The sequence below is a fragment of the Choloepus didactylus genome, chromosome 20 (genome assembly GCF_015220235.1).
Source record: "Choloepus didactylus isolate mChoDid1 chromosome 20, mChoDid1.pri, whole genome shotgun sequence".
NCBI lineage: Eukaryota > Metazoa > Chordata > Mammalia > Pilosa > Megalonychidae > Choloepus > Choloepus didactylus.
Genome location: NC_051326.1, coordinates 14,847,273 through 14,875,064, shown reverse-complemented (window position 1 = coordinate 14,875,064; position 27,792 = coordinate 14,847,273). Strand labels below are relative to the sequence as shown.

Below are 27,792 nucleotides of genomic sequence, written 5' to 3'. Positions count from 1 at the left end.
ACGCCGTAGGTGCTGAATGAGACCCTGTGCCCCACCTGGGACCAGATGCTGGTGTTTGACAACCTGGAGCTGTACGGAGAAGCGCACGAGCTGCGGGACGACCCCCCCATCATCGTCATCGAGATCTATGACCAGGACACCATGGTACGGACGGCCTCAGGCACTGGGCCCCTGGCAGCCCCGTGCCGACCCCCTCGTCCCCACACTCCCCTGCATGCACGCCACGGCGCCCACCTCCCCAACACTCCCCCCGGAGATCCTCGGCCAGGGCGCTTGCAGGAAAGCTGGGGTCTGGGCTGTGGACCAGCCCTCCAGGAGATTCCAGACATCCTCTGCCCCGTCCCTACGGCCTGACCTCGTCCTGACACTGTGGCCCTCAGGGGACTGGGAGGAGACTGGCCAGAACATCCCCTACCCCTGGCACACACAGCCTGAGCCCAGGCCCAGTCTCCAGATGTGTCAGAGTCCTGTGGTCACCTGCCTTACACCATTCTGGGGGCCCCTGACCCCCCACCCACCCACAACTATCACAGCCAGCGACAGCCTCACAGCTCTTCCTGGGAGACTCTGCAGTGGGGAGGTGAAGGGTTGGGGTGAACCCTTGAGGCTTGAGGAGCCCCCTTGCTACAAACCACCTCAGCTATTGGAGGGCCTGGAAGAGAGCTTGAGAATGGAGTTGGGAGAGCCCTGCTTCTGGTCCTATATCTGCCGTTCACGGGCCACCCGGCCTCGAAAAGCCATCGCTGCTCCCCACGACCCAGCTGCCCCTATCTGAAAAGGGGGTGATCACATCCGCCCCCATAAGATGACCTCACAGGCCGCGGTGCGGACGGCAGAAGAGCGCAGCGGTGAATGTGCTTCATAAGCTGCGCACATCTCGAGGCCGTTGTGGCTTTCTGTTGTGCCAGGGCAAAGCCGACTTCATGGGCCGCACCTTTGCCAAGCCCCTGGTCAAGATGGCGGACGAGGCCTACTGCCCACCCCGCTTCCCGCCCCAGCTCGAGTACTACCAGATCTATCGCGGCAATGCCACGGCTGGAGACCTGCTGGCTGCCTTCGAGCTGCTGCAGGTGGGGCCAGAGGCCAGGGGGTTGGGCCAGCTGGCTCTTGGGGGCCGTGGGGCCTGCCCGTCTCCCCAGATTGTGTGCAGAGAGCTACTGGGGAGAGGCTCCTCTCCTGGGCTCCCCAGCATGTAACTCTGGACCCCACTCCCCAGGTCGGGCCAGCAGGAAAGGCCGACCTGCCCCCCATCAACGGCCCAGTGGACGTGGACCGAGGTCCCATCATGCCCGTGCCCGTGGGCATCCGGCCGGTGCTCAGCAAATACCGGGTTGAGGTGCGTGGGGGCCCCCCCGATCAGCCCTTCCTGCCCCTGCCCGGCTGGGCCTCCGCACACTCTCTCCCCACCCCCACCAGGCCTCTGATCTCCGTTCCTTGCTCCCGCTCCCTTTCTCTCCACCATGTCCCCCTGTTGGCAGTCAATCTCCAGAGCACAGGGGGGTTCAGCTCCCACAGGCCACACCCCATCTTTTCAGATGAAGAGACCGAGGGCCCAAGAGGGGGTGACTTGCCCAAGGTTATACCTCAGGAACAGTGCAGTGACCTGGAATTCCCACCTGCCCCTCTCCTCTGCCCCACCTCCACAGCCCGCACCCTGCAGACCCAGCCTCAGCCCCCTGGGGACACTCATCCTGCACCAGCTCTCCCAGCCCTGCTCCGTCACTTGGAAATCTGTCCTTTGACTCCCTGCCCAGCCCGTCCCACAGCCGGTGCCCTTGACAGCTGGGCTCTCCTCTCCCACCCCCACCCCACCTCTCCCAGGTGCTGTTCTGGGGCCTGCGAGACCTGAAGCGGGTGAACCTGGCCCAGGTGGACCGGCCGCGGGTGGACATCGAGTGTGCGGGGAAGGGGGTGCAGTCGTCCCTGATCCACAACTACAAGAAGAACCCCAACTTCAACACCCTCGTCAAGTGGTTTGAAGTGGTGGGTGCGGGTCGCAGCTGGGCAGAGCTGGGTGCAGCCCGGTGTGGCTGGGCCAGGCTGGGTTCCCCTGGCCCTTCGCTGAGGCTCAGACTCCTCTTGGCTCCCCCAGGACCTCCCGGAGAACGAGCTGCTGCACCCGCCGCTGAACATCCGTGTGGTGGACTGCCGGGCCTTCGGCCGCTACACCCTGGTGGGCTCCCACGCCGTCAGCTCCCTGCGGCGCTTCATCCACCGGCCCCCAGACCGCTCAGACCCCAGCTGGCACACCACGGGTACGACCACCCCAATGTCATGGGCAGGGGCCCTGGCTCCCTGCCAAGATTGGGGGGGGAGGAGGGGGTCCCATCCCGGGGCCAAGGAAGGCCGCCCAGGGCTGCCGCCCACTCCAGAGCCAGAGAGAGCCCGAGCTGGCGGTCAGCGGCCTCAGCTAGGGGACGAGCCCCAGGCCCGCCTCCCCTGTGTCCCTCCGCCCTTCTCTCTGGCTCACTTTCCACTCAGCTTTCCTCCCACGACTGTCCCAGGGAGCTCCAGAATCACCTTTAGGACATGGCTCCTTCCTGCCCCCCTTAACTCTCACTGTTGCTCTCGCTCCTCCCTCTGTCTGTCTGCCTGCTGTCTGTCCCTCTGCCCAGTCAGGCTTCTCCGGGGCTGCCACGTGCTGTGCAATGGGGGCCCCTCCTGTCACCCCACAGGGGAAGTTGTGGTGAGCATGGACCCAGAGGTGCCCATCAGAAAGCTGGAGACCGTGGTGAAGCTGGACGCGGTAAGGCGGGCGGCCCATCAGCGGCTGGGAGGGTGCCCCCGGCCTGGGGCTGTCCAGGGCCCACCACCCCATCCCAACCTGTCCTGGAACGCGAGGCTATTAACCCAGCATGTGTGTGTGCGTGTGCATGCAGGAACAAGCTAACAATTTGCAGTGATTTTTTTTTTTTTTACCGTCCTCCATGCGGCACCACCTCTGGACTTTCAGGCTTGCTGTGTGTGTGTTTTTCTTATAATGCAATTTTATTGAGGTCTATCCACGCACCATACAGTCTGTCCACAGTATACAGCCAGTGGCTCACGGTATCATCACATGGTTGCGCACTCATCAGGCGGTGGTATTTTTACTCCACCGAATGACAGCTTAGGCGATGGATTCCTTGTGGAAACGCCACAGTCTCCTTCCCAGAGGGGCCCTGCTTTCCCATCACAGCCCTTCGCCCCCAGCACTCTCCAGGCCTGGGTTGGGGAAGGATTTCCAGGCGGACGCTCCTCATTCATCTTGGCTGTGGGCCTAGGGCTGTCGATCTGCCAGAGGGAGACGCAGGGGAGGGCCGGGGGTCCCAGGCTGCACAGGGTGCCCCGAATCTGGAACATGCAGCAGTGCTAGGAAGCCGCTTCCCCCACAACAGCCTCCTCCTCGCCCCCTTCCCTGGGGAGTGTCCTCTGGGGCCTCGGCTGGGTCTGAAAGAATCTTCCTTTGACCCGTGATACTTGACCCTAGAGGGTCCAGCCGGCCGGGGGTGGGGTGGGAAGGGCGACACCTGGATGCCCCGCTCCCCTCCGCTGCCCGCTCCTTTGCGCCTCACTGGGGGCTGTTCCTCCTCTGGGGGCAAAGCCCCCAGTTTCAGGCCCTCGGCAGAATAGGACAGAGGACGGCACTGGCCTGAGCAGCCCCAGACCACGGCCACTGTCCTCTTCAGCTATGTCACTGTGTGTGTCACCATAATTTTTAAGGCCGCCTGTCCCCGCCTGCATGGGGCAAAAGTGGAGTTTGACGTTGACTCCAGCTGGGCGAGGTTCCCGAGCTACCCCCGCGCACCCCGCCAGCCTCCCTTCCCAGCCCTGCCCCCGCCGAAATCACCTGGGTCCGGCACCCCGCTTCTGACTCAGGGGCCCTGGCATTGATCACTGTTTAAAATGCCCCCGGTGATTCTGACATGCGTCCAGGATGTAAAAAACTGCCCCGGAGGGTCCCAGGAAACATCGGGAACGTTTGTGAAGCAGCTTTTTGGTGCACTCACCAGTGCGCTCTCCAAAATGCACAATCAGGCGCTTTGTGAGCACGGAGGCTCCAGCCCGCACCCCGCGCCCCTGCGTGCACACCCTGGGGCCCCTGCTCGCCTCTCCCGCCCTTCCAGGCCCCGAGCGCTAACTCTCTCCCTGTCTCCTGGTTCCCTCCACAGACGTCCGATGCCGTCATCAAGGTGGACGTGGTGAGCGTGGGCTCCGGGGTGGGAGCACCCTGCACCATCAGGCCAGGGGACTCTGTGCAAAGGGACCCAGCTTCAGGGACAGCCACCCCCGAGGCAGAGGGGGAAAGCTGGGAGGGCAGACACCCCTGGGTGTTGCCAATCCTGCCTCAGCCCCCGGCCCACGCGTGGCAGGCCATGACCCTCCACAGGCCGTGTCCCCTCATCCACTTAGTTAAATCCTGTCCCTGGGCCTTCAGTGGCCCCTCTGAGCCTCATGGAGCCCAGGGCATCCTGGGGACAGGTGGTCAGGAGCTGTTGGGGCCCCTGGATTGGCAGGGCAAGAAGGACTCTGGATCTGGCCAACCCAGCTCTGCCCACCCTGCAGGCCGAGGAGGAGAAGGAGAAGAAGAAAAAGAAGAAGAAGGGCACGGCAGACGAGCCGGAGGACGAGGAGCCAGACGAGAGCATGCTGGACTGGTGGTCCAAGTACTTCGCCTCCATCGACACCATGAAGGAGGTGCAGCTTGGGGCTTGGGGGACCCGGCCAGGGAAGGGGGCCCCACACTCCGACCCTCCCTGCGGCTTCTTGGCTCCCCCACCTCCATGACTAGGAGCTCAGACTGGCCTTCCTTGTCTCACCTCCTTGAAGCTGTAGTTGAGAACTCGCCTTTCCCAGGACGGCCGCCCGGTCTCCCTCCCCTGACTTGGTTTTCTTTTCCTCATTCATTTATTCCACAAACACTTGCTGAGTGTATACGAGGAGGCAAACAGCATGCTAGGTACCGGGTGCCATGCAAGCCAGAAGACAAGGCCCTGTGCCTGCCCTTGAGGAGCTCTCGGTTTATGGGGTGCAAGGGGCATGTAATCAGATCGTGACAACTCGGGGGAGTCAGGGAAGGCTTCACGGAGGAGGTGGCCCTTGAGGAAAGGAGACGTATGTACTCAGAGGCCAAAAGGGAGCCACTGCTTCTTGGTAGGACTTACACGTCGTCTTCATACTGTTTTGCTTTGTTTTGTTAATTTTGAAATATTCTACACATCTTTGAGAAGAGGTACACACAGGAGGACTCCACTCATTTGGGCAGATTTTGTCATCTTCTGCCGTAGGGTCCATGGGGATCAGAAGGCTCTGTTAGATGTGCGGTAGAAGAGGGGCCCAGGATTCAGGCTTTCGGTCTTTCACCATCAAGTATGTTAGCTGTGGGTTCTTCATACATGGCCTTTATCATATTGAGGCAGTTTCCTTCTATTCCTAGTTTATTGAGTGTTTTTCCCATGAAGGGGTGTTGGCTTTGGCATGCTGTTTTATTTGACATGTCTTGGTCATGGTCTCTGTGACATGCTCTTCCTCTGTTGCATGCATGCGGGTTTTGTCTGCTGAACCAGATTGCAAATTCCAGGAAGAGCATTTCTCCTCCTCCTTGTTTGCCTCTTTCCACACGGCCTCCCCAGCTCAGGGCACTCCTTGACTGATCTGCTGACCAGGAGGGACATGTGCCTGCAGTTGTGTTTCCTCAGTGGGACCTGAGCTGATTCAGCCACACACTCTCCCCAGGCCCTTTCCATGACCCAAGCTGTGTGTGATGTTTACCATCCACACAGCTGCCGTAGCAAGTTCATGGGATGTAAACAAGACAGAAGGTGGGGGTTTAGGCTGGAAGAGTGACTCAGTGGAGTCAGGGACCAAGACACCGCCACCTTGTTACTCACATCCGTATGAGTGAACGGCTCACCACCATGTCCTAACTCCAGTCCGCAGGAAGGAGTAAAGAGCAGAAGGGAGGTGCACTCCTTTCCCTCCATGTGGTCCAACCTAGATGTTATACATATCACTTCCTCTCACACTGGTCAGAATCTAGTCCCATAGCCACACTTAGCTGCAATGGAGGCTGGGAAATATAATCTTTAGCTAGATGGGTGTGTGCCCAGAAACACTTCTAAGGAATAAGAGAACAGATAATTGGGGACCACTAGTTGCACTTCTCCCACCGATACTTCCTAGATGCAAGTTGGCCAAGCTGGATCCAAGAAGCTGCCTGTTGTCTCCTTGTATCTATCCCTGTAATTTATGTAGGCTGCCACCAGGTGGCAGTGGCGACTTGGTTGAAACCCTGTGCTTTCCTTTCCAATAGGTGAGGTATACTGAGTGAAAGAAAATAAAGCATATTTTCTTACTCAGTTGTGCTTTTCTACATTAAAAACTATTTATTAATAAAACTAAAAATCGACATGAAAGGACACTATATTTTTAAGATACATAACTTAAAGAATCATAAACCTCTAAATACAGTTAGTCACATTTCACACATCATACACTTTTTTTAAACCCCCTTAAACAGAGCATATCATGGGTTTGGAACCAAGTAGGAAACAGTTTCTGCTTCTAGTGCATTTAAGACGGGTCTAGGACCACAGTGGTCAACAGATCCCTCCTCAGGAAGCCCACCTTCCCTCCTCCTCACCTGCCTCATCTTTTGGCAGCAACTTCAACAGCAGGAGGCCTCAGGAATTGACTTGGAGGAGAGAGAGGAGACGGACAACACTGAGGGTGAGCCCTGAATCCCTGGGACCCTGGATCTCTGCCTCCTCCCTCCTTGTTCCAGGTGGCAGGCTCCCCTGCCTGCCACAACCAGCTGCTTCTCTTTTTACCTCCCATGGGCCCCTCACAGCTGCAGCAGCCAGAGACAGACATCATCAGATGTCCCCAGGCACCAAGAAGCAGGCATAAATCCTTATCTAGGGTGACTTTTGCTCTGACTAGTTGAACAACCACAGTGATGGACAGACATTTAAAGCCACAGAATGTCAGAGCTAGAAGGGACCTCAGAGTTCATCCCATCCAGCATTTTCCAGATCTTTATACATGTAACAATATTAGTGGGTATTCTGGAGGGAAAAGAGTGTTGCATGGTCAAATGAGTTGGGGACACCCTAGGTTAGACAGAATTAAACAGGTCCCTTTGCTGCAGGACTTCTCAGAGCCTTTAATATGCAAATGTATGTTCTAAATCTCTAAAAGGAAAATACAATATAAAATATTTTCCCAGCTTATTTGAGCACATAGCCTTTCTTCTAAAGCATGCCAATACCACCCACACCTGGTATTCCATTGAATGTAATTTGGGAAAAGTCGATAGGGAACAACCCTCTTATTATTATAGACGAGGAGACTGAGTCTGGAGAGGAAAGTGAGCTGACCCAGTGTGGCACAACTACAGGCCTCCTGGCTCCCAAACCCAGGTTCCTTCCTGCCCCAGTCTGCCAAGGGGCCCAACAAAGGGCTCCCCCCGCACCTGGATGAGATTTTGTCTGCATTTTACTGAGTACACTGAGCCCTGAGAAGTAAAGTGGCCTCTGGAAATTCGGGGTGGAGCTGGTTCATTCCATCCTGCCTCTCCACGCTGACTGGGGCCTCCTTTCCTGTTTCTGTCCAGACCCAAAGGGGCCAATGAAGGGCAAGGAGAGGTCAAAGGCTGCAAAGGAGGAGAAGAAGAAGAAAACCCAGGGCCCCGGCTCCAGCCAGGGGTCTGAGGCTCCTGAGAAGAAGAAACCCAAGATTGATGAGCTTAAGGTGAGAGTCTGGGAGCAGAATCTGCCAGGGAGCTGGGGGCATGAGGACACAGATGGGGAGCAAGTGGGGCAGGACAAAGGCCAGTGGCCAGGCCTCCTCCCCGTGACGGTCTGGCCTGGCTCAGGTGTACCCCAAAGAGCTGGAGTCGGAGTTCGACAACTTTGAGGACTGGCTGCACACTTTCAACCTGCTGCGGGGCAAGACGGGGGATGATGAGGACAGCTCTACAGAGGAGGAGCGCATCGTGGGCCGATTCAAGGTCAGGCGAGGAGAGGGGCCTAGCCCCCAGCCCCAGACCCTGAGCCCTGAGCCCAGCTCTTCTCCCCACCCCAAGCCCAGAGCTGGCGGCCAGGTGGAAATGTCAGCTGTGCTGGTTGTTAAAACCCAAGACATGTCCATGCTGGTTGGTAAAGAGCACCAGCTCTGAGCTCCAGCAGCCCTCGCCCCTTCTGGACCTCCCCATGCTCCAGCAACTAAAAGGTTAAGGCCCTGCCCGGCAGGATCCAGATCTTAGGAGCTGTTGGCTGTTTCAAATGCCCCACCCATCGGTGCCCACACGGTCCTGCACCCTGACCCTCACCTGCCTCTCCCTAGGGCTCCCTCTGTGTGTACAAAGTGCCACTCCCAGAGGACGTGTCCCGGGAAGCTGGCTACGACCCCACCTACGGCATGTTCCAGGGTATCCCCAGCAACGAGCCCATCAATGTGCTGGTCCGAGTCTATGTGGTCCGGGTGAGCCAACCCCGCCCACCCACCCCCAACACCCTGGTCTCCCAGGTCCTCTGCCAGGGAGGGCTCGGAGCAATCGCATACTGACAGCTCTGGACCGGGAGGCCCTGGGGAAGCCCATTCCCCTGACTTCTGAGGTGGAGAAAGCAGAGATTCAGAGAGGGGGAGCAACTTTCCCGGGTTCACATAGCAAATCTCCTGACTCCTGTCCAGTGCTCCAGCCCCTGCGTCTCCCCATCCGGGACTGACGGGGGGGCGGTCCCTGGGATGGGAGTGGGGTGGACTGCTGAGGAGCCTGCCCAGGCAGCGCCCACCCCCATCCCAGGCCACGGACCTGCACCCCGCGGACATCAACGGCAAAGCCGACCCCTACATTGCCATCCGACTAGGCAAGACTGACATCCGCGACAAGGAGAACTACATCTCCAAGCAGCTGAATCCTGTCTTTGGGAAGTAAGGCCTCGGGGCAAACACCCCCCCACACCCCCACTTCAGCCCGACTCCCCCAGCCCAGCCCACCTCCCTCCCCGCCCCACCACGACCTTCGACCCTTCTCCCACCCCCATCACCACCCCTGCCAGGTCCTTTGACATTGAGGCCTCCTTCCCCATGGAGTCCATGATGACAGTGGCCGTCTATGACTGGGACTTGGTGGGTACAGACGACCTCATCGGGGAGACCAAAATCGACCTGGAGAACCGCTTCTACAGCAAACACCGCGCCACCTGTGGCATCGCCCAGGCCTACTCCACGTGAGGGCCGCGCAGGGCAGCCAGAGGGGCTGGGCCTGCGGCACCTTGACTCCAAAACAGGGTTCAGAGTGGGGTGATTTGGGAAGGGGGACACGCCCTTCAGGGGCTGGGACTGCAGATTCCAAAGCAAGAGGGAGCTGGGGGCAACCGAGGCAGAGGCGGCAGGAGGGGGAGAGAGAGGGGCTGGGGGAGCGGGGCCGCCAGGAGGAGGCCGGCCAGCCTCCGCCACTGACCACCTGTGCGTCCCAGGGTGAGCTCCTGAATTTCTCTGCATGTCGGTTTCCCCATAGGAGTCTTTGAAGTCTCTGAGGTTCCAGAGGCGGGGGCTGAGTGTGGGGTGGGGTGGGGACTGGAAGGGGAGGCTGGGTGCTCAGTCTTGAAGGATGAAGGACCCTGCACACGTGGGGCCTGAACCGGGCAGGAAGGACCAGTTTCCAGCAGCCTCAGGGTCTCAGGCGAGCTTGGGGCTCAGGGGAGCTCCAGGTGCTGACGTGGGAGAACAGCCAAAGGGGCCCGGCCCTGTGGCATCCAACCCGCTCACCTCCCCACAGACACGGCTACAACATCTGGCGGGACCCCATGAAGCCCAGCCAGATCCTGGGCCGCCTCTGCAAGGAGGGCAAGGTGGACGGCCCCCACTTCGGGCCCCCCGGCCGGGTCAAGGTTGCCAACCGCGTCTTCGTCGGCCCGTCGCAGATGGAGGACGAGAATGGTAACAGGCCCCGGGTGCAGCCTCCCACCCGCTCTCTGGGGGCTCTCAGGGGCCAGGGAGGGGCCCACCCTACCTGAGCCTGGGCCTTAGGGACCCCCCGAGCCCCACCACTGTCTGCACAGCCTCTGTCTTACACCCACACCCATTCTGCCCTTCCCCGCCAGGGCCCCATCTCTCCCTGCAAAGTCCCTGTCGAGTAGGGAGCTGATCCCCATTCTGCAGATGAGGAAACCGAGACCCAAAGGGGTTCGGTGACTTGCCCAAAGTCGTGCAGCACCTAAGAGGCAGAGTGAGGGTGTGGGCGCTGGGGCCATCTGCTCCCCGACTCCTTTGCCCACGTGGCATTTCCCAGGGAAGCAGGACGTGTCTGTGACGGAGCCCGCGGTGGCCACCTCCCCTCCCTCACCGCCCCCTCTGATTCTCTGCTCAGACACCCCAGGCAGAGGACACCCAGGAACACAGACCTTGTGGGCCCTATGGGGCAGCTGAGACCTCGGGCAAGCCGCTTCTCCCTCTGTGCCTCAGTTTCCCCAACAGTAAAACGGAGGCGGGGCGGGTGGGCGACGGCTCGGGCGCCTCTTTGGGCCCTAGGTTCCCGGCCCCAGCACAGGTCCCTGGGTCCTGCCGGGCCCGAGCGTGCCTGCTGACCCCCACGGCACCCCCAGGTCAGAGGACGCCCACGGACGAGCACGTGGCGCTGTCCGCCCTGCGGCACTGGGAGGACGTCCCCCGCGCGGGCTGCCGCCTGGTGCCCGAGCACGTGGAGACGCGGCCCCTGCTCAACCCCGACAAGCCAGGCATCGAGCAGGTGACATCTGCCGGGATCTGCGGTTCTTGGGCATTTGGGTCCTGCGATTCCCAACCTGGGTCCACAAAGAGAAACCGGGCCTCATGCCATTCCCGGCATTCCCAAAACCCTGGTGAGCCGCTCCCCACCAAGGCCCTCCAGGGCAGGTCATTGCTTCCAGCCCCATGGGGGCCTGGGCTGTCTCCCTAAGAAGCCCTTGGGAACATCCTATGAATTCCTGGCATCCATGGATGAAAGATGATAAAATGGGGCCCTGACAGACAACGGTTGGGAGGGAGAGGAGAGTTGAACTTTGCGGGCAGAGGGAAGGAGTCTGGTGTTGGGGAAGATCTGCCATGCCACCCCTCTCCCTCAGGGCCGCCTGGAGCTGTGGGTGGACATGTTCCCCGCAGACATGCCAGCTCCTGGGACACCTCTGGACATCTCGCCTCGGAAACCCAAGAAGTGAGCTGCTGGGCGGGGAGGGCACGTGACTCCCCCCCTGCCCCACTGCACCCCACTTCCTGCCACAGCTCATGCCCTGTGGTGGGAGGTTCCAGCCCCCAGTCTGACAGCTGGGCCTCGAGGTGGGGGGGGGGGTCCCTATTGGGTCAGGCAGCCCCACGCCCCCACCCTGCCATCCACAAGGAAGACAAGCTACCCTCTGGCACCCTCCCAAAATCGTGTGCACAGCATACACACTCTTGCATGCGTGCCCCACACCCATACACAGCACTGCCATGGGATCCCCACTCGTGTGCACACATACGCACTCACACCCGTGATGGAGAACCCCTGAGAGCCTGCCGGCCAAGCTGTCTCACTAAGGAAGCTGCCAGGGGTGTGTGCAGAGTGAGCACGGAGAGGGCAGTGGAGGAGAGCAGAGGGGGTGCCCGGGCGGCACTGTCTCCTGCCTCACTGCATGATGCCACCAGGTCACTTTGCCTCCCTGGTCTCTGTGTGCCTGGGACCGAGTTCCTGCCAGCTCCGACACCCAACACCCAGTCCCAGGAATCAGGGCCAATTTCCTGGGCATGCCACTTGTGCTGCCCCTCAAGGCCCCCTGCCTGGAAGGCCCCTGTGCTTGGCTTAATGTTCTGCCATCTTGAAATTCTTAAAAACATTTTTAACAAGGGCCCCAAATTTTCATTTTGCATTGGTCCTGGCAAATTGTGTAGCCAGTTCTGCCCGAAATAGCCTCCAAGGCCACAGGCCTGCTGTTCCAGGGCCTGCCACCAGGGGACGCCCCAGTCCATGGTGTCTCCCTGAACTCCAGAGGTCCAGGGCTTCCGGTTCCCCAGGAACCACGCTCCAATCACTTTTTAGAGGATGACGCTACCTCATCCCTTATGGTTGAAATATAACCACCTCATCAACAATTAAACCTAGAGGGGAAAATCCTCTTTGGGGACAAGGACATAAAGGAAACCGGATTCCATGGGCTTCCACCATAGGCTGCTGGACTTCGTGTAAACTTCTCCTGAGAGTGGCGTGGGAAAACTTGCTCCTGGCTCTCCGGGCCTCGAGCCAGATACCCGCTGGCAGCCAGTGCTCCACAGGTCCCTGCCCTTTGCCTGCCCTAGTCCCTGGCAATGCCAGCTTGGGTCAGGCCCCGGGCCCCAGAGTGTGCCCAGGGGCTGGCATCTGGCCAGACTGGCTTTCCTCCGGGCAGGACAGTGTCTCCTCACGGCAGTCAGGCTGGCCCGGCCTCCACTCACCCCTGCCCCTTGGCCACCCCATCCCTCAGCTTCTCCCACCGCCTCTGCCTGCCCCCACCTGGCCAGCCCCATCCGAACTCCAAGACCTGGGGTAACCCCACCCCCAGGCTGCGTCTCACCCCTCTCCCTGTCCCCCCTGCTCAGGTACGAGCTCCGGGTCATCGTGTGGAACACAGATGAGGTGGTCCTGGAGGACGACGACTTCTTCACTGGGGAGAAGTCCAGTGACATCTTTGTGCGGGGGTGGGTAGGGGTCCCTGGCCTGGGACAGGGCTGGGCTGGGTGAGCCCACCTTCCTGGGGGAGGCAGGAGAGGAAAAGGGGGAGCTGTGGCAGTGGGCAGAGGCCCCGCTGGCCGTGGCCACAGGTCCTGCACGTGTGGTGCCCGCAGGTGGCTGAAGGGCCAGCAGGAGGACAAGCAGGACACGGACGTCCACTACCACTCCCTCACCGGCGAGGGCAACTTCAACTGGCGCTACCTGTTCCCTTTCGACTACCTGGCGGCTGAGGAAAAGATCGTCATCTCCAAGAAGGAGTCCATGTTCTCCTGGGACGAGACCGAATACAAGATCCCCGCGCGGCTCACCCTACAGATCTGGGATGCCGACCACTTCTCCGCCGACGACTTCCTGGGTGCCGAGCTGGGCGGGAGCGGGTGGCAGGGTGGGCGCGGGTGGAGGTGGAAGGAGGCAGGGGCAGGGCCAGGCCCAGGCAGATGTGCTCAGCGTCGTGAGTGGTGCTGACAGAGCGCTTGGGGTGTGCAGGAAGGGGGCAGTCACAGCTGCTGCGGGGATCGGTGAGGGTCCCTAAAGGACTCTGGAGACTTCCTGGGTCCTGGGTGGTGCCTCGCAAAACCAGGTTTTTGTCTAAAACTAACGTGCCTCTGAGCCAAGCTTGTGGACAGGCAGGATGACGAGGCATGGACGCAGGGCAGTCTGCTCGGACAAAGGGGGACCAAGTAGGCCAGAGCCCCCCACCCCCACCCCACTGAGCCCAGAGCTGACTCTGAGGTGATCACAGGGGCCATCGAGCTGGACCTGAACCGGTTCCCGCGGGGCGCGAAGACAGCCAAGCAGTGCTCCATGGAGATGGCCACGGGCGAGGTGGACGTGCCCCTGGTTTCCATCTTCAAGCAGAAGCGTGTCAAGGGCTGGTGGCCACTCCTGGCCCGCAATGAGAACGACGAGTTTGAGCTCACGGTGGGCACCACCTCCAGCTCAGGCAGCAGGCAGGGCTGGGGTGGGCTGGGCGCTGAGACCAGCCCCTGGCCCAGGCATTGCGACAATGCTGTCCCCTCCCTGCAGGGTAAGGTGGAGGCGGAGCTGCATCTCCTGACGGCCGAGGAGGCGGAGAAAAATCCGGTGGGCCTGGCTCGCAATGAACCCGACCCCCTAGAGAAACCCAAGTGAGTGCCCTCGCCTGCCGTTCCCCCTGCCTGGCCCCTAGGGGCACTGGAACATTTCAGGAAGACGGGGCCAGAGCCGGGCCAGAACCTTCTGGTTTTCTTACCCTCCCCGCTCCCCAGACCTCTCCTGGGCCATGACCTCATTGCACTGCCTCCCTCCCCTCCCTGCCCCCTGTGTCCCAATCCTGCCCAGAGGGCAACATGGGCTATCGGTTTAGGGCTCAGCAGCTCTCCCAGGGAAGGTCCCACTTAACAGGGATGATTGCTCTTCCTAGTTTTGCCAAATGAAAGCAGCTCTCATGGTGGAACTTGGGGGCCCAGCCAGCCTTGTCGGCTGCGGAGGTGCCGGAACTCCGTGGACATAGCCCAGGGTCTGCTTCCCTCTCGACCGGGGCCCCTCTCCGCACCCCAACCTCATCCTCTCTGTCCTTCCATCCTCTTTCCTTCCCCCGTGCTCCCTCTGCTCCCCTCTGCTCCAGCCGGCCCGATACGAGCTTCATCTGGTTCTTGAACCCTCTCAAGTCTGCCCGCTACTTCCTGTGGCACTCGTACCGCTGGCTGCTCCTCAAACTGCTGCTGCTCGCGCTGCTGCTGCTGCTCCTGGGCCTCTTCCTCTCCTCTGTGCCCGGCTACCTGGCCAAGAAGCTCCTCAGGGCCTGAGCCCCGCTGCCCCCGGGCCTGGTACTTCCCCTTCTTCCTGGGGGCCAGGAGCTCGTGAGCTGGGCCGCGTGTGCCACACACACACGCACGCGCGCACACACACACACGCACACACACGGCTGGGCCACATGTGCCCCCCACACACACGCACGCACACACGTGCACACGCACGCGCGCACACACACACGGCTGGGCCGCATGTGCCCCCACACACGCACATGCACACACGCGCACGCACACGCACGCACGCACACACACACAGCTGGGCCTCATGTGCCCCCCACACACGCGCGCGCACACACACACGGCAAATTCCAAGCTTTCAAAATAGAATCACAGACACTCAGAACTGGTAACGACTGTTCTACGCTTTACACATTAGGCTAGAGAGGTGACCTCACTTCCCAGGGCCACCCGGAAAATCAGGGCAGAGCTATGACTGGAGCCTGAGTTTCCAGATTGCCAGTCCAGGGTTCTTGGCACGGCTCCCTTTCCTCTCAGTCACATTCCCGACAGAGATCCAAACTCAACTTCTTTGGCAGAAAATTGAGATGGGGACAAGGAAAGGGGACAGGGTCTGGCTAGGATTGGCCAGCAAGTCTCGAACAGCTCTATCCAGCCGCCACCAGCCCATAGCTGTCTGCTGCCCGGCAGGGTGGTGGTCCACTCGATTCAAGCCTCTCACTGGGCCACATTCCTAGAGCACCCCCTCGGCCCACTGTGCTCGGAGCTTTCTCCAACCTCATTTGGCAAATAAGGAAACCGAGGCTCCAAGCGGCATGTAACTTGCCTGTCGCGGCTGGGGTTCCATACCAGGTACCCATCCCCAACGCCCATGCTCGGGGGCCCCATTCCACAGAGCCCAGTTCTGGGGGCACAGAGCCCACAGCTTTTGAGGAATTGGCAGGGCAGTCATTTGAAAAAGTAGATGCAATACTTCCATTTTGTATCTTGACTTTTTATGAAACCTCTGTTTTGTAACACAAGCAACAGAAAGCAAAGCTCAACCAGCACTTCTTAGCTAGGAGGCTGTGCAGAAGGTACCCTAGCACTAGGCAGGCTGGTAAGGATGGCCTGTGCCCCACCGGGGCTCCTCAGACCCTTGGCAGAGGGTGGTGGGGACAGAAGCTTGTGTTCATCAAGGAGGGGACGAGGTTCAGAAACACTGATTTCACCGAAAGAGAACACGGGGCAACTCCAAACTGCTAAGGCACTTTCTGTGAGAACAGCCTGCAGTTCTTCAAGGAGTGAACTCCCCATCACCACAAGTGTTCAAGTAGCTGCTGGATGCCCAACTCCCAAAAATGCTTCTTAGGCCTTGGGAAGGAGACAAGGCTGCAGAATGTCCTGCCAAGAGGACAGGTTTTATAATCAGCAAACCTGCTGCTTAGCAGTAGGCTTGGATCCCGGCTCCAGCACTCCCCGCTGTTGAGACCTTGGCCGTGCCAGGGCTTTTTGGGGTCTGGCCAGGCAGAGGGCACAGGGTGCCCTAGGAGAGGGCCCTGCCACTGCCTGACCGCTGCCCCTCCCTCCCCCAGCCGGCCCGACACCGCCTTCGTCTGGTTCCTGAACCCTCTCAAGTCCATCAGGTACCTCATCTGCACCCGCTACAAGTGGCTCATCGTCAAGATCGTGCTGGCGCTGCTGGCGCTGCTGATGCTGGCCCTCTTCCTCTTACAGCCTGCCCGGCTACATGGTCAAGAAGCTCCTGGGCGCCTGAGCCCCGCGGCTTGGCTTGGGCTGTTCTCCCTTCCCCCTGGGGGTCCTCAGAGTCCCAGGAGCCCACCTCCTGCTTGCCCACCCCAAGACTGCAGCTTTTTCCCCCCTTTCACAACCTTCTCTCCTGGCCCAGGGGGCTGCAGCGAGTGGGAGGGAGTGGGGCGGGGCAGCTCCCTGGTGCCCCACACCGGCAGAGGGCCTCGCCCTGCTTCAGGCCCTCCATCGGGAGGGAAGCCGCCCTGAGCCTGAGCCCCCGGGACTTCCACTCCAGAACTAAAGTGTTAGCGTTAAGAAATTAACCAAGAATCATGGGCTAGTGCCCAGGGCTTTAAAAAAGAATGAACCAGCACAGCACCTCCAGACATAATCTTCCAGGAAAGCAACAATGGCAGGCTTTGTTCTGCAGAAGCAGGTGGACCCTGCCTGCAAATCCTGTAGGGCAGCTGCTCGGCCACTGCCCGCTCCACGTGGCTCCTTCCAGCCCCTCTGGGGCAACAGCCTTGGGCCCCTTGGCTCCCGCCCTGGGAAAGTCCCCTTCCTGCCTGTGGGTTTTGGTCACTTCTCGCTGCTCCAAGCCCAGACGGGCAGGGAGAGTGCACGGCCCCCAGTGCTCCTGCTCCGCCCACCCACCCCTCCGCTCAGGGCTGTCCCCTGCCTGCAAGAGCTGGGTTTCTGTTGGCTGCTTTCCCTTTCTTGAGTGGTGGTGATTTTCCTCTTAATAAAAAAAAACCAAACACTGAGCTGATGGGTCTGCAGTCGGTGAAGTGAGGAGAGCCAGCGTATGCACGCAGGGACATAGGGCACTTGGGTGGCCCCTCACGGCCCAGGAGTCAAGGAGACCTAAGGCACAGGCCTGGGAGACCCTCACACAATCCTGCACACACCGGGGTAGCCCCTGAAACTCACTCAAAGGGTTCTTTGGAGCCGGGGCCAGTCTGAAGGCTCCAGCTCCCACCCAGAGAAAGTGAACACTCCCAAAGCCAGATGCCAGCCCCATGCCACCACCCTCAGCCGCTACCTCACAGTGATGCACTTGTACTCCCCCACTTGGGGGCTCCCAGACAAAGTCCCCTCCTGACGCCAAGGTGGGGGCAGGGGCCCATGTCCCAGTAGACCAGGGCTCTTTCAAGAGATTCAGCCACAACTTTTAAAAGGCTTTAATCATAATTTGCAGCATCTCAGCAACTCCTGCTGCCTTATTTTGAGAGGCCCTCTAAAAATCAGGGACACATGCCAGCCCCAGCCCTGCCGCAGCAGCCTTCTGGGGCCTGGCTCTATTTTGTGGGCATCCGGAACACCTGAGTCGGAGGAACTTGCAGTTCAGAGTTTATCTGGAAGAGAAAGAATGCATGCAGATCATTCCATTTTCCCCAGGACCCTTCTCCATGAACTCTGTGGGGTTGGATGCACGTGTAGCCTCTCCCCACATGACTCCAAATCCCCGCAAGCATTTCCTCTCCAAAACTGAAAGATGCCTTGGAAGGCCCCCGAGGCCCAGCACCTCTTACTTAGCTTCTGCTCCAGCTAATTAACCTCCGGTAACACGGTTCTCTTCCCCTCTCATCCCCTCTCTTAGATCTCGGGTCTCCCCTCCTTCACTGGTCCCCCAGCTCAGCCCTGCTCTCATCTCCTTCTTATCTACACATACATAGTAGCATTGGTGGAAGCACGGGCCACACAGTCCCCAATGTCACAGACCGAGACGCCGCGATGACGTCCCCTTCCAGGTGTGGCCCGGACGCATCCCCTGTGCTGGGACCGAGGCTGACCTGGGCCACCTCTCACACGTGCAGCTGATGCCGTGCACTCGGCCCCGGGTGCCACGACCCTCCCAGTCTCAGCCTCCGCGAGACGATCCCACGGCAGCCGAGAGGAGCAAGAAACTGTGCCAAGAAAGGATGCTTTCCTTTGAAGCAAAGATGCTGAGAGGTCACCTCTTGCCAGGGGATATGTGCACACGCAAGGAGGCCCTTCCAGCCACATGACGGGCCCAAGAACCTGAGCTGGCAGCATGGGAAGAGCCCACAGCACTGGGCAATTCACAAGTCTCAAGAGTATGGATTCCCCTTTTTGTGAAATGGGGAGAATAATGTGTCCTGTCTACCTCACAGGGTGGGTGTTAGGATCAAAGAAGAAAACCCACGTGGAAGGGTTCTGTGAGCTGTGACACTGTCACTGGCTTTGGCACAGCTGATAAGAACCATCGCAACAGGCTGCTGGGACCAAAACCACAGGCATCAGGGGACACGGTAACAAGCCAGCTGTGCTGGAGGAGCCCTCAGGCGACACCCTCATACTTGCCCAGTAATTCTGCTGATATTCCACACCACACATCACATCTCCAAGCTCTCTTGCCTCTGGTCAGGGAGGGGGCTCCTCATTTTCCAACATCAGCTCCAGCCCTTGCCACCCCCAGCCTCCTGCCTTCCCTCCTTGGGGGGCCCCTCCTGCCCACCTTGGAATCCAGGTACTGTTGCAGCAGCAGCTGGAGTTCCATGTTTTGCTGCTCCAGAGAACTGTTTCCCGTCAGCAGCTGGGCCCTCTGGGTCAGGACAAGGCTTTGGGCAGAAAAATAGGTTGGAGGTCTGCTGAATGCTCCATCCTCTGCCAAGGCAAGGCCCTAATCTCGGGGTTTCTGGTCTGGTTGGAGGTAGGGGGAACCCCAGAAGCTGGCCTTGCTGCCACAGGCCTCACCCATCACCAGCCACCACAGCACCCTGGTGACCTGAATGGGCCTGGCTGGCAGGAACAGAGCAGGGGGCAGGGCCCTTCCCGGCCAAAGGCAGGTTTTCTCGTTTTCTCGCCAAGATTTCCCTAGCCGGGGAGGTGACAGATGTGGCCACTCCACGCAGCATCCTCCCTGCCCCCCACCCCCACCCCCGACTGCCTGCCCTGCTCTCCTCCAGGGCAGTACCTCCCACACTTACTGGTACTTCTCCAAGGCTGTGTACAGGGCATCCCAGAGGCTTTGCTTGGCGGGCGGGATCACCGTGGCCAGCGCTGCCCAGTACTCCGAGTCCTTGGAGTTATCCCGCCCTTCCTTCAGCAACTTCATTGGCAGCCGGGAGGCCCTGCAGGTCGGGAGCCCTGGATGTCATCTCCCCTGGCACCACCCAGGACCCAGCAGGGCCAGTCGGGGCACCGACCTCTCACGACAGGATGACCGACATTCACCTGGCTGCTCCCCCACCCCACCCCATCACTGTCCCACTCAGCTGGACAAGTGCACCAGCTTAGGCCAGGCCCTCAGCGAGCACACTGCCCACCATCAAGTTTCCTGATTCCTGGGCCATGGTTGGAGTTTTAGCCACCCCCTCTTTCTCTCCATCTGTTTACCTCCTTGGCTTTACAGCTCCTGACTGTGCCCCATTTCTTTTTCTACTCCATCCAAAACAGCTCTCAAAGCCTGCCATCCCCTCCCCCCGCCCTCTATGACAGTGCTAACCCAGGATGCCTTCACCTCCAGGGCTGGACCCAGCATCACCCCTCCCGAGCATCATAGTGATCCTCTCAAAAGGCAGTCTAATTGCAGCGCCCCCACTGCTTAAAACCCTTTCCTGGCTCCCAGTCAACTGGCTCTCCAAGATCTGTTCTGGCCTCGCCACCCCCTACCCCCACCTCCCAGACACTGAGCACCCCAGCCACACCTCCCTGTCATGACTCCTGGAACATGCCAGGCCTTGGCCTTGTTACGTCCTGAAATGCTCTTGCCCCACTTGATCCACCTAGTGAAACCCAGCTCCAGCTCCAGTGCCACCCCCTTCCAAAGCCTTCTCTGACATGCCTCTGCCTCCTCAGAAACACTCCACACTGTGCACATGCTTTCACCACTGTTCTGGTGCAAGGTGTTACCCCAGTCCGTGCACAAGGCAGACCTCAATAAATGTCTGTTGAATGAATGCAAAAACACTCCTCAGTCTGCCAGCCCTCCTCTCGGATGTCCCTTTACTCGCTTCCCCAAACCCCGGTGCAGCAGCCTCTTCTGCGCTCACTTGGATCTGCCTGGCCCCTCATCGCACCCCAGCTCCTCCAGTTCTCAAGCAAGGCCCCTGGCCCCAGCCACACACCTGGGCTTTCTTCAGTCCCATGACGAACGCCTCCAGAGCCTTGAGGACCATCGTTGGGGTGGATGAGCCTGGGAGAAGGTGGGACCTCCTCTTCCTTTTCCTCCTCCCCCTCGGGAAGGTTTTCCTCCTCTCCTTCCAGGGGAAGGTTTTCCTCCTTTCCTTCTCCAAGGACAAGCAGCTCTGCCGGTTCCGGGGCTGCCACGATGCTTGCTCGTTCCTGCAGAGGGGACAGATCCGGAAAGGTGCAGGGGGAACTCTGGGCTGGGGACTCACGAACACAGTGTATGAAGAGAAACAGGAAGAGAAGCATGGAGAAAAGTTCACCTGGAGCTACACAGGGCGATAGTCACACAAGGAAAGAAATAGTGAGCTGAGGAAGAGCGTGGAGTTGGAGGCGGGTGGGACCAGAGAAAGGCCCAGAGGCAGCTTCAAAACCAGTGTTCTGGTTCTCAATCTGGGTTCCCAGGGGTTCATTTTATTGATATTCACAAACCTTACATGTTAAAAATAGCCTCAGAAATCATGGAACAAATTCAATTTTGTTTGTTTTTTTTTAATAAGTCTCCCTCCTACTCCTATCTCGTGTCACTCACTTTACCTCCCACAGGCAAACCACTGTTATCTGTTTTCAAGTATCCTTCCAAAGAAATATTACATATATACAAGCAAGGAGATACACATGTATATATGCATACACCTCTACAAACTTTTCCTTCCCATTTTTACATAAATGATACCACACTTCATACCTAGTCTTACACTTGGCTTTCTTCACATACCAATGAGCCTTAGAGATCTTCCCATATAATTACATTAAGAATTTCTTTGTTCTTTTTTTTAAAAATGGATTCCATTTCAAAGAAGGCTACAATGAATAATCTATAATAAACACATCATTTCAAATGAATTGAGATATATCCACAGAATAAATCCTAGAAGATGAATTGCTGGGTAAAGTGTATATGGTTTGGTAATTTGTAATTGATGCTGCCAAAATATCCTCCATGAAGGCTACAACAATTTATCCTCCCACGAGCAACATATGAGAAGGCCTCCTTCCCATGCCTCAGCCATCACTATGTGGTATCAGACTTTCAGATTTTTGCCAACCTGACAGGAGAAAAATAGAATTAAGAGCAGTTTTGACTTTTATTTCTTTTATTACAAGCAATGTTGATTATCTTTTATGTTTAAGAAAACATAAACTTCCAGAAGGTGTTCGTTCATATCCCTCATTTGTTCCATTGAGTTATTGATCTTTTTCTTATTGATTTGTGGGAGTTGTTTATATATTAAGGATATTAGCCCTTAATTGAGATATGAGTTGAAAATCCCCAGCTTGTCATCTGTCTCTTAACTTTGCTCATAGTAGTTTTCACCCTACAGAATTTTTTTAATGTACTCAAATGTATCCTTTTTTTTTTCCCCCTTTATGGCTTCTGAGTTTTGTTTGCCCATTCAAATTAGCCTAGCCAAGTCTTTTTGGAAACATAGCAGGATACTCACCATGCAGCTAACAACACTAAAAAATTTTTAAATTTCAAATAGTTTTTTAAATATGATGACTCCTTTCTTCAGCATAGTTGATATTTGATTCTCCTACTGAAATCAACTATAGTCAGACTAGGTATTGCAAACAGGCCCTCCTTTTCAGGAAAGTGTTAAGGATCTAAATATTCAAAACTTGGTGAGCCCAGATCTCACAGTGGCCGAGGCCTGGCTTTGAAAGATGCCCCAGGAAAAGGTCCCTTTGGCCTGTTTGAGAACAGCATCTCACCGCTAGCCGTTCTTCCTTTTGCAAATGGAAAAATAATGATAATGATAAGGTAAATGCTGAGTTCGCCATCCTGGACCTAAAACCCCTCTATTTCTCCAGTGGTCTTCAATTGCAGCAATGCTTTCTGCGGGCTTCCAGGAGAATTGAAAACCCTCTTTTGAATTGCACTTCTCCTTACCTGGCTAGAGGGTAATCGCTGAGCTCGGTACTTGAGGAAGAAGTTCACCAGTTTATACAAGTCATCCTCATTTTCAATTCCAAGGGCCTGCGGAAGATACAGGATGGCTGCTCAAGCATCTATAGGAGATAACTCCACAGGGCTGGGGAGTTCCACAGACCCTCAGCACCTCTGATGAGGTGGCTCAGCTTGTCCCCTCTGCGTCCCTGGTGCTTGGCCTGCGCCTGACCCAGAGCAGAGGGTCCATGAGGATCTAATCAGTGTTGAAAAGTGCAGTGGAATCAGGGACACAGAAACATGTCCACAAGGTCAGAACTGCTCACTCACATTTGGTGCTGTAAGAGTGCTAAAGAGGGGCTGAACACATGGTTGAGTTTGGGGGAGTAAGGAGAACCCACAATCTGAGAACTGGACCATAAGAGAGAAGAGGTAGTAGAAGAAGGGTCAGGGATGGAAGACATAGAAACGGCTCTGAGGCCAATTTGTTGTGGGAAGAGAAACTCAAAGGAAGGATGTAATATGGGCCCAGAGAAGCCTCGGGGGACCCTCATCTACTCCCAGGGCTGAGACAATGTCAGAAAAACGTAGGGAATGATCTTTGAGTGAAGTGGCTTTGTCCCCACACATGGCCACTCAGAGCCTAGTGGAGCTCACTGAGAAGATGGCGTCCAACTTCAGCAGACAGCATTCATTCTTCTCCAGGGGGAGGAGAATGCTCAGCAGCTTGCTCTCTATGAGGAAACCCTGCAGAGAAGGAAGAAGCACATCTCTAGTCAGTGACAGGTTTGGGGAACAAGCCCTAGGGTCTGTAGCCTCCCTCTGTGTGACGAGCCAGGGACCATTCCACGGGACAGAACCCCCAGGGATGAGACACTGGGCAGCAGCCCCTCCAGAGGAAGGCTGTCTTGGGATGTGTAAGAGCTGTTCCTAGGGAGCAAGGCCACAGACAAAGCCAATCCCCATAATGGATTTAGTCCCCCTCGGCCCCTGCCTGAAAAGGGTGCTAACTCACCCACAAGCCATGGGACATACACCTGAGTTCCCTAAAGTAGTCCAAACCTGATTCAGTCACAGGCTCCCCACAACCCACATCACTCATGTCCTAATCCCCAAATCTAACAGAACACAGTAGCAGACACCGAGCTGGAGGAAGGAGGGCATGGAAGGAGACGGTCATGCCACCTCAGAAGACACAGAGCACAGGAAGTGGAAGTGGGGGTGGGGCGAGACTTGAGGAAAGCGCCCAAAGACAAATGGCAGGACTTGTCAGCTCATTCCTTCAGCAGGAGCTGCCCAAAGTGGCAGTGAGAAGAGGTAGCCACCTCCCCTTATGCCAAAGAAAACTTCCGACTGTGCCAAGTGGACTTGGGGCTGCTGACCCCTGCTCCTCTTTTACTCCTCTTAGAACTGTAAGATCTAAAACAAATACTGATTGTTTAGCAATAGCCTGATTTCCAGCTGAACCAGCTCCAATGCAGCTTTCACTCTAAGCTCAATCTTTTTTTAAGACACATTCCAGACATCCAGGGCCTGCCAAGCCCAGCACAACCTCACACCAAGCTCCACGTTACTTAGCAGATGGGTTCCCAGAGGCAAGACCAGTGTCCCTTTTGTCTCAGAACCACCATTATTTTAAGTTGGCAGGGGCTTGCTCACTACACCTTGCTGACCCACTAAGGGAAGAACCACTTGCCTGATGGGCCAGTGGTGAGGCCCAGCCTCCCTGTGACCTTCCCCTGCCCACCACCCCGGCTCTCCTGCTTAGGGCCTGCTCCTGGGCATGGCACCGAGAGGGCTGGCCCCCTGCCGACCCCAGGCCGCATCAGGCCCGGCCAGGGCCCACACAGAGGCAGCAGCAGAGGGTCTGCTCCACTCGAGGCAAAGCCTCTGCCCGGGAAGCTGGCCTCACCGACTCATCACACAGGAGCGTCAGGATCTTCCTGGTGGTTTTCGCTGAGACGCGCTGCGGGAGGTCCAGGTAAGACTCTGGCTCTGAGGCGGCCTCCTCTGCGCCCTCCTCTTCTGCAGAAGGGTCAGAGAAGGAGGGAGGAAGAGAAGAGAATCTCTTGGACTTGTGGACTCTGAGAAACAGTCAAATGGCATTCCTTGAGAAAATTAACCTCTTAAAACACCGCTTTGATGCAATGTCAGTCTCGCTACACTGGAGAAAGCCTATTATGGGGTCCTGGCAGTTGGGAGAATAAGGCCCCATTTGAGAACTCAGCCATTCTCAGCCAAGAATGTTTCTTCCTGGAAACATGAAACTCAAAATCTAGCCATGAACCAGGGAGCGAAAGGGAGAGTATGAGCCTATTTATTCTTATTTTACAGACAATCTAGCAAATTTACTTACTGGTTTCTTAACCTGTAGCACATCAGAAGCTGCCAACTAAAAGGGGTGGGGCGGAGTAGCTGCCTCACATAAAAATATTATCAGCAAAAACTGATAGTGGACAGCAAGAGCCAACATTTTGAAAATTAAAATTAAAAAATGTTTTATTCATCATCTGAAAATAGGAATAAAAAACATTGCACTATCCCAGGTTTTGATGATTATTCAAAGATAAGATGAGATAATATATATGAAAAGATATTGAAAAGTATAAGTTATCACACTGCTGGTAGGAATGCAAAATAGTACCATCCCTCTGGAGCAATATCCAGCAAAATTGCATAGGCATTTTCCCTCTGATCCAGCAATTCTGCTTCTAGTGATCTATCCCAACAATTCACTAGGAAAATATGAGAAGACAAATGCACAAGGCTATTTATTGCAATGTTGTTTGTAACAGCAAAAACAAGCAAACAAATAAAAAACTGGAAATACCCTAAATATCCATCTACAGAGGATTATTTGAATATGTGAATATTGCATGGCATAGTCACACAATAGGGTACCATGTTAAAAAGGAATGAAGAATATTTCTTTTTACTACTACAGAATGATCTCCAGGATATACTGTTAAATGAAAAAAGCAAGGTAGAGAAAAGTTACATCTAGTATTTCCTTTTGTTTACCTAAGAAATAGGTAGATATGAATATATATATATATTTGTTTATAATTTTTAAGCAATGGAAGGATAAACCATAAATTCTTTAACAGTTACCCATAGGGGAGGGATGAAATCATGTGGAAAGGAAAGGATAAAAGTTAGACTTCTCTGAATATACCTTGTTTTGTACATCTGACATTGGAAATATGGAAACATTTTACATAACTATAAAACAAAATTAAAATTTTAAATATATACTAAAGAATCAAAATAAAAGGAAACAACAAACCCAAATGTGTATCCAGTTGGTGACATAACACACAGAAAACTATTCCAAGTGATTTTAAAACAAAATATAGTAAACCGTCTGTACATCTCCAGTGGGACATATGTTAAGAATGAAAATAACTGCAAAAAAGTTTAAACGAGTTTTAGTAATCATTTGTTGGTGGTAGGGTTATTTTATTCTGAGACTGCTATGTGGTATGATGGGAAAAGCATATGAGTAATTATTTTGGAGTCATTGAGTGCCAAGATTTTCAAGACGGGAGAAAAAGGGACACACTTTGATGAGGTTAAGTAAAAATCCTGACATCCTGCTGATTAGTAAGGATTAAGATGAACTCATGATTCATTGTCTTTAAAAAATAACCCTATATACCGTACACTGAAAAGGTCAGGAAACAATGACCAGTCTAAACAATGAGCATCCCAGCAACCAGACCATGGTTTCTAAATACCATTCCCTATTTAAAGGGGCCAAGTCTCCTTGGAGAAATGACTGATTGCAGATTTGGGGGAGAAAAAGTATAAAGTGAGCCTGAAACATCTGGTCATTCTGGAAACCAAGGGCATTATCAAAGACTACTGGCGTCAAGACAAAAGGACTCGGAAGCCAGTGTGAAGACTCACAGTGGCCAAAGATGGGATGATTTGAACATCAATAAAAATAATAATAATTGCAATAAACTGAAACACATCAAATATGTTAAATCCATATGCTCATAATATTAAAAAAAAAAAAAAAAACTCAATGGTCTCCTTTGGAGGATGCTAGAGATCCACACCATTATTCTGAAAACCATTAAACAGAGAAAAAATAAGCATCTATCCTGCTTTTCCTGTACAAATTGTATCTCCGGGTAACAAATAGCTGATGCAGGAAAGATTCTCTTTTCAGACTATTCCAGCCAATAAATTAAGATATAATGAGAGAATTTAGAATATTGCCATTTTGCAACCCCTAATGCAATTAATGGGTCTTAGACAATAATTTTCAATGGCTGCTAATATCACAAAAAAAGAGACAGTCAGACATTAGTTCATCCTGATGAAGGTACACAATAGTGTACTTGCCAAAAATATATTGAACCTGAATCTGATCAAGTCTCTGGATCTAACTACCAGACCAAATGTAATATAGAGGAAAGAAACATGTTAAAGGGACACCACCAGGATGCAGTTAGCAAAATTCAGACTGTGGGAAATTCTACAGGACAAACAGCTCAATTTCTTGAATAAATAAATTACAAGGAAAAAAAAATAAAGAAGTGGAGGACAAAGCTATAAACTAGAGGAGACTTAAAAGCTGTATCAACCAATCATACTCAGTAGACTTCCTAACTATGAGACTTCTTCCTCCTCTCAGGACTTCAGTTTCTTGAGCTGTAAAATGAAAGGGTCAACAGAAGATCATAGTGGGTCCCTCCAGATCAAAGGCTCTAGGATTCTGTTCTAGTCACCTGTTTGCATCAGCACCTCTTCTACTATTTGTGTGGCGGACTTCTGCTGCTGCTGAGAAATAGGCCCCACATTGTTCAGGAACCAGAAATCAGGCTCTGTCCAGGGAAGCCCCAGATGATGGGTATGGATGATTCTGTCTACACTGAAGCCTTTGTCTATCAGATCCTTTGCTTCCTCTTCATTCATCAGCCAAATCTCCCGAAACTTCTTGTCATTAATAAGAGCAAAATGCCTGTGAAGGAAAGTCACCAAGCACGGCCGGCTGACCCCACGGCCTGGCCAGGATCCCCTCGATTGATGGCAGGGCAAGAACATAAGGAAGAGCTGTGGTAAATCAACCCCTGGGCCACAGGCTCTCTCTTACCTATGGTGAACTGGAAGCCATCCCAACAAGTCTCATGAAAACACAGGGAACATAGGAGTAAAGGGACAGAGGAACCAATTCCAACTGGTGATCCCAAGTCTAATAAAATCACTGCCACTACCAACTCAACCCCCACCTCAGGGCCCAAATCCCTAAAATACCTCATGGCTTTCTGTAGCTCCTTGAATTGCATCACGAGGCGTTTGTAGTCTGAGGTCAGTGACTGGTTGTCCTCCTGAAACTGCTTTATCTGCCTGGCATATTTTGATCTCAGATTGTTAAGTACATCATGCAGGCTGTATTGAAAGGAAAAAAAAACACAACACATTAGACTGCAGCTGTTCCTCTCCTCCATCTGACTAAACTCTACAACAAACCCAAGGTCAGGCTTGCAGAAGGGCAGAAAACCCTCCCACGTATTCCAAAACACATCTCCAGTTGTGATCAAGGAAAGGAA

The 27,792-nt window shown here is 55.3% G+C and overlaps 2 protein-coding genes across 2 annotated transcripts in view; one reads left to right on the top strand and one right to left on the bottom strand.

Annotated features, from left to right (window-relative positions):
* Positions 1-16,213, top strand: part of OTOF (otoferlin) — a 99,906-nt gene extending 83,693 nt beyond the window's left edge. Inside the window, 23 exon segments of the mRNA XM_037812888.1 lie at positions 10-144; positions 909-1,070; positions 1,217-1,336; positions 1,822-1,983; positions 2,093-2,255; positions 2,616-2,746; positions 4,152-4,181; positions 4,546-4,677; positions 6,642-6,708; positions 7,595-7,731; positions 7,856-7,990; positions 8,326-8,463; positions 8,786-8,913; positions 9,042-9,212; positions 9,764-9,924; positions 10,590-10,732; positions 11,088-11,176; positions 12,574-12,672; positions 12,820-13,061; positions 13,449-13,627; positions 13,733-13,833; positions 16,032-16,167; positions 16,169-16,213. Coding sequence (XP_037668816.1) covers positions 10-144; positions 909-1,070; positions 1,217-1,336; positions 1,822-1,983; positions 2,093-2,255; positions 2,616-2,746; positions 4,152-4,181; positions 4,546-4,677; positions 6,642-6,708; positions 7,595-7,731; positions 7,856-7,990; positions 8,326-8,463; positions 8,786-8,913; positions 9,042-9,212; positions 9,764-9,924; positions 10,590-10,732; positions 11,088-11,176; positions 12,574-12,672; positions 12,820-13,061; positions 13,449-13,627; positions 13,733-13,833; positions 16,032-16,167; positions 16,169-16,213 — 3,006 coding nt within the window.
* Positions 16,214-17,353: 1,140 nt separating this feature from the next.
* Positions 17,354-27,792, bottom strand: part of DRC1 (dynein regulatory complex subunit 1) — a 49,106-nt gene continuing 38,667 nt past the window's right edge. Inside the window, 10 exon segments of the mRNA XM_037812717.1 lie at positions 17,354-17,543; positions 18,668-18,770; positions 19,140-19,283; positions 20,278-20,327; positions 20,329-20,535; positions 22,235-22,321; positions 22,889-22,978; positions 24,144-24,256; positions 26,971-27,203; positions 27,497-27,631. Coding sequence (XP_037668645.1) covers positions 17,487-17,543; positions 18,668-18,770; positions 19,140-19,283; positions 20,278-20,327; positions 20,329-20,535; positions 22,235-22,321; positions 22,889-22,978; positions 24,144-24,256; positions 26,971-27,203; positions 27,497-27,631 — 1,219 coding nt within the window. The 3' untranslated portion in view covers positions 17,354-17,486.